The sequence below is a fragment of the Capricornis sumatraensis genome, chromosome 7 (assembly GCF_032405125.1).
Source record: "Capricornis sumatraensis isolate serow.1 chromosome 7, serow.2, whole genome shotgun sequence".
NCBI classification, from domain to species: Eukaryota; Metazoa; Chordata; class Mammalia; order Artiodactyla; family Bovidae; genus Capricornis; species Capricornis sumatraensis.
The window spans coordinates 93,070,344-93,085,538 of NC_091075.1; the positions used below are offsets into that span (position 1 = coordinate 93,070,344).

General features: G+C 34.6%; 1 protein-coding gene across 2 annotated transcripts in view; it reads left to right on the forward strand.

Moving 5' to 3' along the window:
• Positions 1 to 15,195, forward strand: part of USO1 (USO1 vesicle transport factor) — a 75,591-nt gene that overhangs the window by 15,552 nt on the left and 44,844 nt on the right. Inside the window, exons 2-5 of one of the 2 annotated variants that reach the window (XM_068974919.1) lie at positions 2,773 to 2,859; positions 2,937 to 3,001; positions 10,138 to 10,214; positions 12,329 to 12,340. In XM_068974919.1, coding sequence (XP_068831020.1) covers positions 2,773 to 2,859; positions 2,937 to 3,001; positions 10,138 to 10,214; positions 12,329 to 12,340 — 241 coding nt within the window. The remainder of the gene's footprint in view (positions 1 to 2,772; positions 2,860 to 2,936; positions 3,002 to 10,137; positions 10,215 to 12,328; positions 12,341 to 15,195) is intronic. The other variant, XM_068974918.1, reaches the window with a different exon arrangement.

Genomic DNA, 15,195 nt, shown 5'->3' on the forward strand with positions numbered 1-15,195 from the left:
AAACTCACTAGTGGCCACAGAACTGTAAAAGGTCAGTTTTCATTCCAATCCCAAGGAAAGGCAATGCCAAAGAATGATGAAACTACCGCACAATTGTACTCATCTCACACGTTAGTAAAGTAATGCTCAAAATTCTCCAAGCCAGGCTTCAGCAGTACGTGAACCGTGAACTTCCAGATGTTCAAGCTGGTTTTAGAAAAGGCAGAGGAGCCAGAGATCAAATTGTCAACATCCTCTGGATCATCAAAAAAGCAAGAGAGTTCCAGAAAAACATCTATTTCTGCTTTATTGACTATGCCAAAGCCTTGACTGTGTGGATCACAAGAAACTGGAAAATTCTGAAAAAGATGGGAATACCAGACCACCTGACCTGCCTCTTGAGAAACCTGTATGCAGGTCAGGAAGCAGCAGTTAGAACTGGACATGGAACAACAGACTGGTTCCAAACAGGAAAAGGAGTACGTCAAGGCTGTATATTGTCACCCTGCTTATTTAACTTCTATGCAGAGTACATCATGAGAAATGATGAGCTGGAGGAAGCACAAGCTGGGATCAAGATTACTGGGAGAAATATCAATCACCTCAGATATGCAGATGACACCGCCCTGATGGCAGAAAGTGAAGAGGAACTAAAAAGCCTCTTGCTGAAAGTGAAAGAGGAGAGTGAAAAAGTTGGCTTAAAGCTCAACATTCAGAAAACGAAGATCATGGCATCCTGTCCCATCACTTCATGGCAAATAGATGGAGAAACAGTGGAAACAGGGGCTGACTTTATTTTGGGGTGCTCCAAAATCACTGCAGATGGTGATTGCAGCCATGAAATTAAAAGACGCTTACTCCTTGGAAGGATAGTTATGACCAACCTAGACAGCATATTGAAAAGCAGAGACATTACTTTGTCCACAAAGGTCCGTCTAGTCAAGGCTATGGTTTTTCCAGTGGTCATGTATGGATGTGAGAATTGCACTATAAAGAAAACTGAGCACTGAAGAATAGGTGCTTTTGAACTGTGGTGTTGGAGAAGACTCTCGAGAGTCCCTGGGACTGCAAGGAGATCCAACCAGTCCCATCATAAAGGAAGGAGATCTGTCCTGGGTATTCATTGGAAGGACTGATGTTCAAGCTGAAACTCCAGTACTTTGGCCACCCAATGTGAAGAGCTGACTCTTTTGAAAAGATCCTGACGCTGGGAAAGATTGAGGGCAGGAGGAGAAGCGGAAAACAGAGGATGAGATGGTTGGATGGCATCACCAACTCAATGGCCATGAGTTTGGGTAGACTCTGGTAGTTGGTGATGGACAGGGAGGCCTGGCATGCTCTGGTTCATGGCGTCGCAAAGAGTTTGACACGACTGAGCGATTGAGCTAAACTGAACTGAGAATAAAATCAAAAGGTCAGGCTAGGCTTGGTTAACATACTGCATCTGTAGTGTGAAGAAATGGAAATCAATATAGTAAAGACTTAGAAATTCTGCATTGCAGAAACCTAATTTTGTATATAACCTTATGTTTCCCATTGGTTGTGATCTTAGAAGTCTGTTAATATCTTCTGGGACACTGGAAGTCTACAGAACATAATTTGGAAAACACTATATGTATTTAAACACCATTAATTTTGATACATTGGATGCAAAATTTGTGACATGCCAAAATCATTTATAGAATCTGAGTAAAAACTGTTATTAGAGTGAATAACAGCATAATAAGATAGGAAAAAACTGTTGGAGCTATAAAGGACCCGAGTGTAATGGTTTTAAAAACTGTTCTCTATCACATGTTTTCCATGTTTTTTCATCCTTTCTATGGCTTATCTTTTCATTCCCTTAACAGTGTCTTTTGAAGAACAGGAGTGATGAAGTCCAAATTATTATGTTCTTCTTTTATGGATTGTACTGTTAGTATATGTGTCTGAGCAACTCTTCCCTAATTTGAAGCCACAGCATTTTCTCCAGTGCTTTCTTCTAGAAGTTTTATAGTTGCTTTTAAGTTTCCAGATTCTTCTTTAGTGCAGTTTTACATACATACATAGTTTGGTTCTTTTGTTACAGTGAGCTCACAATTTACATAGTTTTACAACTTGCTCTTTTTTTTTCACTATTTATTAAATCAGTATTTTTATGTCAGTACAGTTAACATCTTTTGAGTAGTTTTAATAGTATTTGACTGGCAAATATACCATAATTTATTTAGTTTTTCTTCTCTTGATGGACAGTTGTTTCTAATTTTTTTCTATTCTAAATAATGCTCCAAGGTTTATTTTAAAATTCAGTTCAGATTTTAATTCCTGAAAATTTATTAGAAGCTTAGAACATTTTACCCTTCTAGATTTTTGAGGCACACTTAAAACTATTGATGAACAGTTTCTGACTGTTCTCATTCAGATATGTAGTGGAAACATTAGGGTGAAGTTATGATGTAAGCAATCATCACTTTAAAAATTTTTGTTTATTAACTTTATTAACACATCATATACCATAGCCCTAATGGATCCTTCTTAGTTCAAAGAGCTGTAATAGGTACCTTTGCAAAGCTCTGATTCTACTAATTTCTTTTAATTTTTTAGTTTATATGACTTAACTTTATTTGACTTCTCTTGTACCACTTCCATTTTTCAAGTCTCTGTGAAAAATCTATTTGATATCTGTAATACTACCTAAACAGTGACATCCTTTTTTTCCCCCTCAGATTAAATGGTATAAATTTTGGTGGAAACTTTATGTATCTTTTTGTTTCCTTTTTATTCTATTTATGTTATTTCATTTTTCCATGACAGATTCAAAAGCTTTGTGACAGAGTAGCTTCATCTACTTTACTGGATGATCGAAGAGATGCTGTGCGAGCCCTCAAATCGTTATCTAAGGTCTGTAACACTTTATCAGTTAGTAAGGTTATTAAGTTGGATATTCCTTTCTTAAATAACATTTTTCTTTCGTGCAGAAATACCGCTTGGAAGTGGGTATTCAAGCTATGGAACATCTTATTCGTGTTTTACAAACAGATCGGTATGTCTCTGTTTAATGATTTTTCTCCCTAATTTTTCTTAAAATTTTAATTAATTTGTTTTAGAGTCACTGTTCCAGAAATGATTAAGGCTACCTAAGTTTTTACTTTCAGTTGTCATTCAGTAAACAGTTATTGGACACTAGATCCAAACCATTGTGCTAAGCATTTAGGACAGACATAATCTAAACCTTCAGGGATTGAGAGCTTACCATTATATAAAAATGGAGTGAAGTAACTGTCAATTAAAGGTTTAAAATTTGGAGTTTGAATTGAACAAATTAATGTATTGATTTTCACTTAGATATACTATAGCGTACTATTTGGTAATATACATATTATATGTTATATCACTTAGCTAGACTTTGTTTCTCTGAGGGGAGAGAATTAAACTCATACTAATAGAGTGAAGTCTTAAGAGAAAAGTCACTCAACCTAGTTTTTGTTCTTTCAGTTTCTCTTTAAGAGAGCATCTGCATCTTTGTTTTTAATTAACAACTGTACATGAACAACTTTAGATCTTATCCCTAGTTAAAAATATCTTACAAGCTTTAGCTGCTCAGTTTACATTTCCACCATATCAAGATCTCTTCACAGGTGTCTTAAATTCAAAATGTTCAAAAGTAAATATGTCTCTGGTTGTCCTGCTAATATAATACTCCACCACATCCCCTCACCCGCCTGATCCACCTCAGCTGCCTTTGACCCAAGTTCATCCCAGTATCACCTTTCCATTAAAATAAGAAACTGGAAGTTTTGTGCTGAACTCATCCCTCTGCTTAACCCATTATGCCCATCCAGACCAAAAAAAAAAAAGCTGGAATCCATGAATTCTCTTGATTTCAGTTGTCAGTCCTAGTTTTGGCTCTCAGTATCAATCACTTAAGTCATTTTCACAGCCACTGTATTAGTTATCTATTGCTGTGTAATAAATTACCTCAAAGCTTCCTGGCTCAAAATAACAAATATTTATTATGTCACAGTTCCTGTGGATCAGGAATTCAGAAGTGGCTTAGCTAGCTGGTTCTGGCTCAAGGTGTCTTACGAGGTTGTACACAAGATGTCAGCCAGGACTAGAGTCATCTGAAGGCTTGATTCGGGCTGGAGTATCTGATTCCAAGATGGCACACTCACCTGAGGCGAGAGGCCTCAATATCTCACCTTGTTGCTCTTTTTAAAGGACTGCTTGAGCATCCTCATGATATGGGAAACTGGCTTCTCCCAGAGCAAGTGATCTTAGAGGGAGAATAGAGAGAAAGCCACAATGCCTTTTAGGACTTTGTCTTAGGAGTCACCTATCGTCAATCCCATTACATTCTACTTTACTAGAAGCAAGTTAATAAATACAGCCTGTACTTAAGAAGAGGAGACTTAGGGTCCACCTTTTGAAGAGAGCTGTAACAGAGAGGTTTGTTTGTGTTTTTTTTTTACATAATTTAAAACCATCCACCACCTCCAGACTCTATTCTTTGCCTCTGACCTCTTTGTCTTTCCATTCATTTCAAGAATTATCTGTCTGAAGTGTAAATCTTCTATTACTCACCTGTTTAATGCATTTAACCAACTGAGTGCAGTGTGAAGTCCAAGTTCCTCAAACAAAGCAAAGCATATAAGCATTTAAAATATATATATATATATTTCTTTCTTTATTTGGCTGCATCAGGTCCTAGTTGCAGCACACAGGCTCCAGAGCTTGTGGGCTCAGTAGTTCCAGCATGTGGTTCTGAGCACATGGGGGAGCTTATTTCCCTCACCAGGGATTGAACCCATGTCCCCTGCATCAGATGGCAAGTTCTTAACCACTGAACCACCAAAGAAGTCCCGCATGTAAGCTTTTTAAAGGCTTAGACGCTGCCTGTCTGTCAAAACTCATAACCTCTTTTAAAATTGTATTTCATCAATGCCCAGCTGCTTGTTCATACTGAATAGACTCTTTGCTATCCTCCTCAGTGTAACTCATGTTGGCCAGCTTTCAAAGCCAACTAATTTTTGTTTTTGTTATGCATTTGGCTGTACTGGGTCTTAACAGCCCATGGGATCTTCGCTCTTCGTTGCAGCATGTGGACTCTTAGTTGCATTTAGAATCTACTTCCCTGACCAGGGATCAGTCCTGGGCCACCTGCATTGGGGTCGCAGAGTCCTAACCATTGGACCACCAGGAAAGCCCCCCAAAGCCAATTAATTCTAATGTGTTTGATTAAATCCATCAGATGTTATTCTAGAACTATCTATTATTAACACTGGAGTGGGCAGCTGCAGTACTGTTACTTTAACACCAGGTGGGCAACTGCAGTAGGAAGATAATGGTCACCCAAAGATGTTTATATTCTCTCAGCACAACCTATAAATGTTACCTTAGATGGCAGAAGGAACTTTGGAGATATGATTAAGTTATGGATTTTTAGATAGAGAAATTATGTTGGAGTAGCCAGGTGGGCCCAGGGTAATCCTAAGGCTTCTCAAAAGTTGAAGAGGAATGCAAAAGAGGAGGTCAGAATGAGGTAAAATGAAAAGACCTCCATCTGTCTTTGCTGGTTTTAGAAGTGAGAGGGGACCTCTAGACCTGGAAAAGGCAAGGAAATGGATTCTCCCTGAAAGGGATCAGAAAAGAAGGCACCCATGATGAGACCCTGACTTTAGTCCACTGAGATCCATTTCAGCTCTCTGACTTCCAGAACAGTATAGTTGTGTTGTATAAACCACTGAATTTGTAGTAATTTGCCACAGCGTCAATAGAAAACTAATAAAGTAACCCAAGATTGCTATCTGCTTTAAACAATATAGATCAAAAAAATTAGTGTGATTATTAAACATACATGTAATTTTTTTCCATGTATCTTTATGCATGCCATTTCTCATTGAGTCTTACAAAATTGGTTATGAAACAACTACTATTTTGATACAGAAAGCAGAATGCTACCCCTTACATAAAGTGGCCCTTATTGTCATTTTTAGGGCACAGTAGAAAATAATAGTCTTGATATAAAGGTTAAGAAGTACATTTTAAAAAACATTTATTGCACATTTACTCTGTGCCAGGCATCATAAGGTGTACCATATAGAAATAAGGTGTACCACATAGAAATAAGGTGTACCACGTAGCCTTGTGAATGTGTGAACTAATAATTGATCATATTAGAGGCTGATGGGTATTTTATTATGCATCTTAGACAACAAAGCCAAACGTCTGTGAACCTTCTTGTGTTTTATTTCTTTTCTTGTGTCAAATTCCATATCCATTTGTCTTCTATATTTATCTGTTATCTTCTATTCTCAAAACATACTACGAGTGCTTTCTTAACTTCATTGATTGCAAAGGTATATATTCTGCAGCCATCTCTTTCCACTTCTCATCTTCATTACTCTTTTATGCTTATGCTCTTGGCCCATCTAACTAATACTCTAAGAATCCTTCAACTGAATCCCCTTCATCCTTGGCTGCATCACAGAGAGCTGTGTTCCCTTTCTTGGCATGTCTTGAAACTTCATCTGTCCATGGGTCCATTTCTATTAAAACTTGAGGAGCGACTCCTTATTCTCCCAAGTCTCACATTCGGGGCCTGAAAGTTGTCTGATAGAAACTAATGTTTCCAAACCATGTCATCTCAATAGTTGTTTTTTTTTTTTTTAAGTGTACATTTCAGTCCCTGGTGGCTCAGAGGTTAAAGTGTCTGCCTCTAATGCGGGAGACTTAGGTTCGATCCCTGGGTCAGGAAGATCCTCTGGAGAAGGAAATGGCAACCCACTCCAGTATTCTTGCCTGGAGAATCCCATGGATGGAGGAGCCTGGTGGGCTACAGTCCATGGGATCGCAAAGAATCAGACACGACTGAGTGGCTTAACTTTTCAGTGGTTTTAGTATATTCACAAAGTTGTCTAACTATCACCACTGTCTAATTCCAAAACATTTTCATCACTTCAAAAACGATAGTATCCATTAGTTGTCATTGCCTAATGCCTACCAACCCCATTCCAAGTGCCTAGCAACAACTAATCTACTTTTTGTCTGTATAAATTTGACTGTCTTGAACATTTCATATAAATGGCATCATAAAATGTGGGACTTTTGTGTCTGACTTCTTTCACTTAGCATAATATTTCAAAGTCCATCCATGTTGTAACATATATTAGTATATTCCATCCCTTTTGATGGCTGAATAATATTCCAGGAAAGATCCCCTGGAGAAGGAAATAGCAACCCACTCTAGTATTTTTGCCTGGGAAATTCCTTGGACATGGAGCTGTCACAAAGAGTAAGACACAACTGAGTGACTAACACACACACACAGATATTGCCTGTTTTTTTATCCATTCATCTGTTGACAGACATTTGGGGTATTTCCATTTTTTGACTGTTAGGAATAATGCTGCTATGAACATTTGTGTACTGGTTTTTGTGTGAACATATATTTTGTATAAAAGAATGCAATTGTTGGGTCATGTAGTCTAACTTTTTGAGAAACTGCCAAACTCTTACATGGCGGGGGTGCTGTGCCATTTTACATCTTAGTCTGCAGGTGTAAAGGTCCAGTTTCTCTTCACCAACATTTTTTATTGCCCTTTTTTAAAAATGGCCATCCTAGTGAGTATAGCTTGTAGTTTTCCTTTGCACATACCTAATGACTTATGCTTTGCATATTCCTAATTATTGTTGAGTGTCTTTCCATGTGCTTATTTACCATTCATGTGTCTTTATTAGAGAAATGACTGAGCCTTTTGCCTAATTTTAATTTGTTTACTTGTCTTTTTTTTTTTAAGTTCTCTTTTTATTGTTCAGTTGTATATTATTCTGGATACAAATCCCTTAATAAACATATGATTTGCAAGTATTTTTTCCCATATTTTGGGTTTTCTTTTCACTTTCTTAACAGTGTCATTTGAAGGACAAATGTTTTTACTTTTGACAAAATCCAGTTTATCTGTTTTATCTTTTCTTGCTTATGCTTTTAGTATCATATCTAAGAAACCATTGCCTGATCCAGGGTTTTAAATATTTGTACCTGTGCTTTCATCTAAGAGTTTTATAGTTTTAACTCTTATTTTTAAATCTTGTATCCCATTTTGAGTTAATTTTTATATAAGGTGTGAAATTAGAATCCAACTTTTTGCATGTGGGTGTTAATTGTCCATCACACCATTTGTTGAAGACACTGTTCTTTCCTCATTGAGTGGTCTTTGCACCCTTGCCAAAAATCAACTGAAATAAACTGAAATAAATGTTTGACTTTATTAATCTGTGTCTGTTCTTATGCCAGTATTGTCTTCATTACTGTAATTTTATAGGAAGTTTTGAAATCAGAAAATGTGAGTCCTTCAACTTCATTCTTCTTTTTGAATATTATTTTGGCTATTCTAGATACGTTGCATTCCCAGCATTCCCATACAGGTTTACTATCAGCTGGTAGCTGGGATTTTTATAGGGATTGTGTGAATCTGTAAGTCAAGTTGGGGTATATTACCATGTTTACAACATTACATCTTCCTATTCATGAACACAGAATATCTTTTCATTTATTTGAGTTCTAGATAATTTCTTTCAACACTGTTTTGTAGTTTTCAGTGTACAAGTCTTGGACTTTAGTAAAATTTATTTCAAAGTATTTAAAACTTTTCTATGTTATTTAAATGGAATTTAAAAATTTTTATTTTCTGATTGTTCGTTGCTAGTATAGAGAAGTACAGTTGATTTTTTTTTATGTTAAGCATGTGTCCTTCAACCTTGCTGAATTTATTTACTAGTTCTAATAGGTTTTTAGTGGTTTCCTTAGAATTTTCTATGTACAAGGTCATGTCATCAGTGAATGGGATAGTTTTAGTTCTTCCTTTCTAATCTGTATGTTTTTTATTTCCTTTTCTTGCCAAATGCTCTAGCTAGAACCTCTAGTTCAATGTTGGGTAGAAGTGGCTAGAGGAGACATCATTATCTTGTTATTAATCTTAGGGGTGAAGCATTTAGTCTTTCACCATTACATATGATGTTAGTTGTCAGATTTTCATTTTGAGGAAGTTTCCTTCTATTCCTGCTTTCTCAAAGGTGTCTTAAGAGATGTCCCTCTTAAGTTTCTCAAAAACGGGTAATAATAATTTTAAAGATCTGTTTTATTTGATATTTGCATCATCTGGTTGTGACCCTCTGTACCTCATTTTTGCTTTCACTCCTCATCACTTCTTTATATTTATTAAATCTTTCTGACCTGTGTCTCATTCTTGCTTTTCACTCTGAATGCCATCATCTTCCACTGTTTATCAACAACAAAAATTTACTGTTTATCAACAACAAAAATTTACTTCCTTAGACTTCTTGGCAGTCCAGTGATTAAAAGACTCTGCACTTCGAATGCAGGGAGTATAGTTTCAATCCCTGCTCAGGGAACTGAGATCCCACATGCCGCAAGACAAAAAAAAAATTATACTTCCTGAAACAAAAGAGAAAAAGATAAAAAAAATCTTACACCTCCTGAAACAAATGAGTAAAAGGAAAAAATTTTATACTTCCTGATGTTTTAAATGTCGTAAATGTTTACTGTATTTTTTTTTAAGAAAATAAAATACAGATCAAGGAAACAAATTCTAGAGATCCAACTAGAGATAACACTTTATAACATATTTATGTTATAAAACATATATGTAAACATACACACAGACTTAAAAAATTACCTGGCTTATGCTGATTTTGCTTGTTTTAAAGTTGGGTTTCTTTTCCAAATTAATTTATAAGGTTTCCTTAAAATATATACATACACACGTGAGTATATATATGGTTTTTCATAGATGGGATCATTCTTCACATTGATTGTTGTATTCCATTTTTTTCCTACTGGCATTAAATCAGGGGTGTTTTAATTACCATGTCATTAAACATTCTTTAAAAATACATTTTTTAATTGCTGCTATATATGGATTTACCACACTTTTTAAAAATATTATTGGACATTTAGGTTGCTTCTAATTTTTCAGTATTATTACAAAAAATAGACCTTTATATGTCTTCACAGTTTGCACTCTGATATTTTCTTAGGGTAGGGTCTTCAGAAGTGAGATTAGTGTTTTATACAATCTTGTTAAAGAAAAGTCTAAAATAGTCATAACAGCCTATACTAACTGGCAGTGTGTAAGTGTAACAATTTCTTTCTTCCAGTTCGGATTCTGAAATAATAGGTTATGCTTTGGACACACTGTATAATATAATATCTAATGATGAAGAGGAAGAAGTAGGTAAGTTTCTTTCACTGTGTTTTCTGTACATAAAATTAACTGGATTGTGCCATTTTTGCTGTTTTAGGGTTGATTTTATAAATTTATTTTTAAGGTTTTTTTTCTTTTGTTCTAATCAATAAAGGGAAAACATTAGAAAATATCTTTAAGATGACTGCTTTGTATGTGATTTGGAGGTGGAATTAGATTCTTCTTTTTGAAATATATTATTCTCTCTTTATTGGTTTAGTTAAGCAGAATGAATATTAGTAATCTCTCAGTTAAATAATCATTTTTGGCTATTGATTAAAAATCAAACTTTTATTTATATGTTATATGGTGAGCAGTATGAAGTTAGAGGAATTGTTCTTGATATATACTTGAATTTCTAACAGATCTTATGTTAACTTTTTTATATTTAGAAGGTTTTTTGTTTTTGTGTGTTTGATTTTTGGCCTCACCATGCAGTTTGCAGGATCTCAGTTCCCCAACTGGGGATTGAACCCAGGCCATGGCAATGAAAGCCTGGAATCCTAACCTCTTGACCACCAGGGAAATCCCAGCATGTGAAATACTTGACTGGAAGTCCGTACATTTTATTCCATGTATTGTAAAAACAGACACTGAGTAACATTTTACAATGCTATTGAAGAGTGCTTTCCTTATTTCACATTGACTGTTGCAGTAGGACATAGTGGGTTTTTCATTTTTCTAGACAATCTAAAGGGTGGTATTCATGTATATTATAAGTAATTTAGACTGAAATCATAGGGTCCTCCAAAATCTGAGTAGGTAACATAAAGAAATGTATAGATACTATTGTTTACACATATTTTATTAAAGTAAAAGTGGAACAGAAATATATATAGATACTAATTTCACAAAATACCAGTAATAACATTTGAAACTGGATTGTGTTACATAATCACAATTTCTTAGAGTCAAATATCCTTTCTCTTAAATTTTTATTTCTCTGTGATATCTACCTCACAACTTTATTAATTTCTCAGGGGTAAAAAAATCTTTAGTAAACAGAATTTTGTTCTCATTGAAAAAGAGGCTGTCAGTTACATAACAGTACTTAAGTACAGTACCACCATTTTGAAGAAAAAGATACTTATTTCGACTAGTCATTTCTCAGAAAATTAGATGCAGTTATACTTATTAGAAAACATTAAATTTTTTCTTAGTTGTTTCAGATCGAAAATTTAGCTCTTTTTTTTTTATAATTTTTGTGTTTTTAAGAAACTGTTTAGCATCAATTAGGTGATTTTCCTGGAGAAAGCAATGGCACCCCACTCCAGTACCCTTGCCTGGAAAATCCCTTGGACGGAGGAGCCTGGTAGGCTGCAGTCCATGGGGTCGCTACTAGTCGGACACGACTAAGCGACTTCACTTTCCCTTTTCACTTTCATGCATTGGAGAAGGAAATGGCAGCCCACTCCAGTGTTCTTGCCTGGAGAATCCCAGAGACGGGGGAGCCTGGTGGGCTGCCGTCTCTGGGGTCACACAGAGTCGGACACGACTGAAGCGACTTAGCAGCAGCAGCAGGTGATTTTCCTTTGTTATAAATTCATAATCTAGTGATGTTTAAGTCCATTTTTTTGCTTCTGTTTAATGTATTTGGGCTCCTTATTTTTAATTTACCATCTAAAAAGTGATTCTTTGGATGAAACCAGGTAAACAATTCTAGAAACTACAATAGTGGAGTCATTTTTTTCTAGGAAAGATTAAAATATGAACTTAGGCTAATAGCCTGAGTCAATTTTTAGAAATCTAGATACTGAGAAATAGGGCCTTCAATTCTATTATTGATACTTTCTCTTTACTGCTTCATTAAAAGATATTTCTTAGCAGACATAATGAACTTCATTTTAAAATGAATTCAACTTCATTGTAGTTATTTTAATAATCCTTCAATTTATTGGTAAATATGTCTCATAACTCTGCATATATAGCACATGCTATGTCTGTTAGAATATCTAAAATATTTGAGTAAAATGAGTATGAAGCGCTTCCCTTAAGAAATGATATTGCTTATTTGATGTTTTTAAGCTCGTATTTATTTTATTGTGAATACTACTACATAAAAAAGTTTTATCACCCACTTTTATTTATTTTGTCTACCTTTTCAGATGATGTTGAAGGTAAAAGATTGCATTTAATATGCATGATGCTTTTAGGCATAATTTCTGATAATATAAAAGGACACTGTCAAGTGAGTTTCTTCTGGCTGGTAAAAAAAAATCTTGAGATTTATTTTAATATATAAGAATTCCTTCATTAAAAAGGAATATTTTATAATCTTATTATTTATCATTTCTATGACTACTAAATTACTTATTGTCCAGGAGACAGAAAATATTCTAGTACATATTTTAACGAAATTAAAGTTTTTTCTCTGGTAGGACAATTTATTAGAATTACTTCTTATGTGTTTCCAGGGGGAATTTTTGAGCCAGTTTATTTAAAAATAAAAATAATATTTGAATATGTATACATATATATACATGTATACATATAAATTTTATCTATATTCAAGAAGAACTGGAAGGTATTCCAGTTCAGAGAATACTTATATGTTGATATTGTCCCTTTAAAATTATGCATGCACAAGGCCTGGTTACTGATATTTTTTAATATTAATTTATAAAACTCACCAATATTGCCTTTTTTCTAGTGGTCCGATTCAATTTCCATTTACTTTTTAACATTGATTGTTCTTTTCCTCATAGTTAATTTAAAGTAACCACACTTTTTTTGTTTTACTATTTTTCCTGAGATCCTTAACTTTTTAAAATGAAGAAAAAAAATCCTCATCTAAAGTAGGTTTAAAAATGGGACAAAATTTCCTATACCTAACAAAAAGCTAACAATGAAACTAACTTTTAAGCTATATAACATTACCTTTTGTGAAATTTGAACCCCTTGTTTCAAAGTAGAGAATATTGACTGCCTAATTAATTAATATGCCTTGACTCTTGCAAAAATGCTGTGTCCTTGTTGAGTAGTACTATTATTGTTTCGTCCTGTTTATAGAGTTTAAATTTTACAGTGCTTTTATGTCCATTATCTTATTTGATCCTGTTAGCAAACTGTGAGGTAGGTAATATTTTTCTCTTTACTAAAGAGAAACCCCAGAGATATATAATTTACATAATATTGTCTACTAAATAGGGTAACAAATTTTTTTATACGTTTTTTTGAATTCCATAGTTTTCTGATTTAATAATCCGAAAAGCAGACAGATGTTTAAAAGTATAGGTCTGCTTCTTTAACTAATTGACCACAGTGTAAAAGATTACTTGGTATTCCCTCACTCTAAGTTATGACTACTTTTACCAGAATATCTCTTTTGTCCTCCATAATACAGATTATGAACTCAATGTGGAGTTTCAACGAGAAGGTCCAGAAATGTTTTTTAATATTGTATAAATAACTGGGAAAAACACAACTGTAAATACATTTGAAGAGTAAATGTGTATATACATATTTAGTTAAAAGCCACGTAAATAGGTGTGAAATGTTTCCAGAGGTTTATATGGACTTTTTAAAAAGCAATCTTTAATTTGATATGCCTGTCTTAGGTTTATTTTCACTATAATTTCAAAAGGTCATTTTGTTCTTAATTTTTCATTTGGGATTCCCTGGTGGCAGACAATCTGCCTGCCAGTGCATGAGACTGGGGTTCAATCCCTGGGTGGGACCATCCCCTTTAGAAGGAAATGGCAACCCACTCTAGTATTCTTGCCTGGGGAATCCCATGGACAGAGGAGCCTGGCGGGCTACAGTCCATAGGGTCGCAACAGAGTCAGACATGACTTAATCACTAAACAACAACAAAGGGATATTTACTTTTACAAGTTATAATAAGTATACCAAATAGTGCATAACCTATAGGATGTTAAAAAATAGACTTAACTCTGGAAATTTTTAAATAATTATATTGGATGAAAAGGGATTGTTTACGTGTTTCATTCTTTTGCCTACTTATAAAAACGTAGTATTTCATGAATATAGTTTTGTTTTACAATCTTTAGATATAATTAGTGTTGTAGTTTTAGCTTGACTAACTTCTACATCAAAATAGCTTTGTATGTTACTTTAATCACTTAGCAAATTTTTGTGGGACTCTTCATTAAAATCTAGAAGCACTGTCTTATGACTGTAACTTGAAGGAAGTAGAGTACATCTCACTAACACTTTTTTAGTTAATATTAAATCAGAAGGAACAATAGATCCTTGGAACAGGCTCATACTTTACTAGTTCAATTCAAAACATAGATCTTAATTATATACTGCTAAGCTATAGTATTTTATAGAGTATAGCTACAGAATAAATTGCATGTATAGTATTAAATCTACTTCTTGCTAAGTTATTAGCTTGTGCTCAATGCCTACACTAAATTAAACTTTTTCTTCGGTTAAACTTGTGTTCCTTATAGTATAGCACAAAAGTTCTAGAGTTCTCTGTATTAAAAGGTGTCTGTAGTTAAGCATAACATACTGTATCTCCCTCTGAAATGTCAAAAAATTTACATTAGTGTAGAAAATATTGAGAATTCTGCAAAAAGGAGCCTATTCAGTTTTGTTTAATCTAGATATATTTGTGTACCTGTGCTTGCTTTCATGAAATACCTGTTAACACATGCCACGCAGTCCTGGATTTTGAGAAATACTAACCAAGACTTAAACCTACACCTTGGTTATTTGCATTTGTCCACATAAAAATATTTCGTAGGAAGAATCCATCAAATCTGTGTTTGGTTTTCCTCCCTTCATTTTAAGATTAACTTATAAGTTTGAATATTCTCCCAAATGTCAATCTTTTTTTTTTTGGCTGCACTGTGTGGCAGGTGGGATCTTAGTTGCCTGGCCAGATATCAAACCCATGCACCCTGCAGTGGAAGCATGGACTCCTCTAACTACTGGAGCGCCAGGGAAGTCCCCCAAATTCCATTGACTTTTATTTTGAACCCTTCTCTAGAGGTCACAGTCTTTG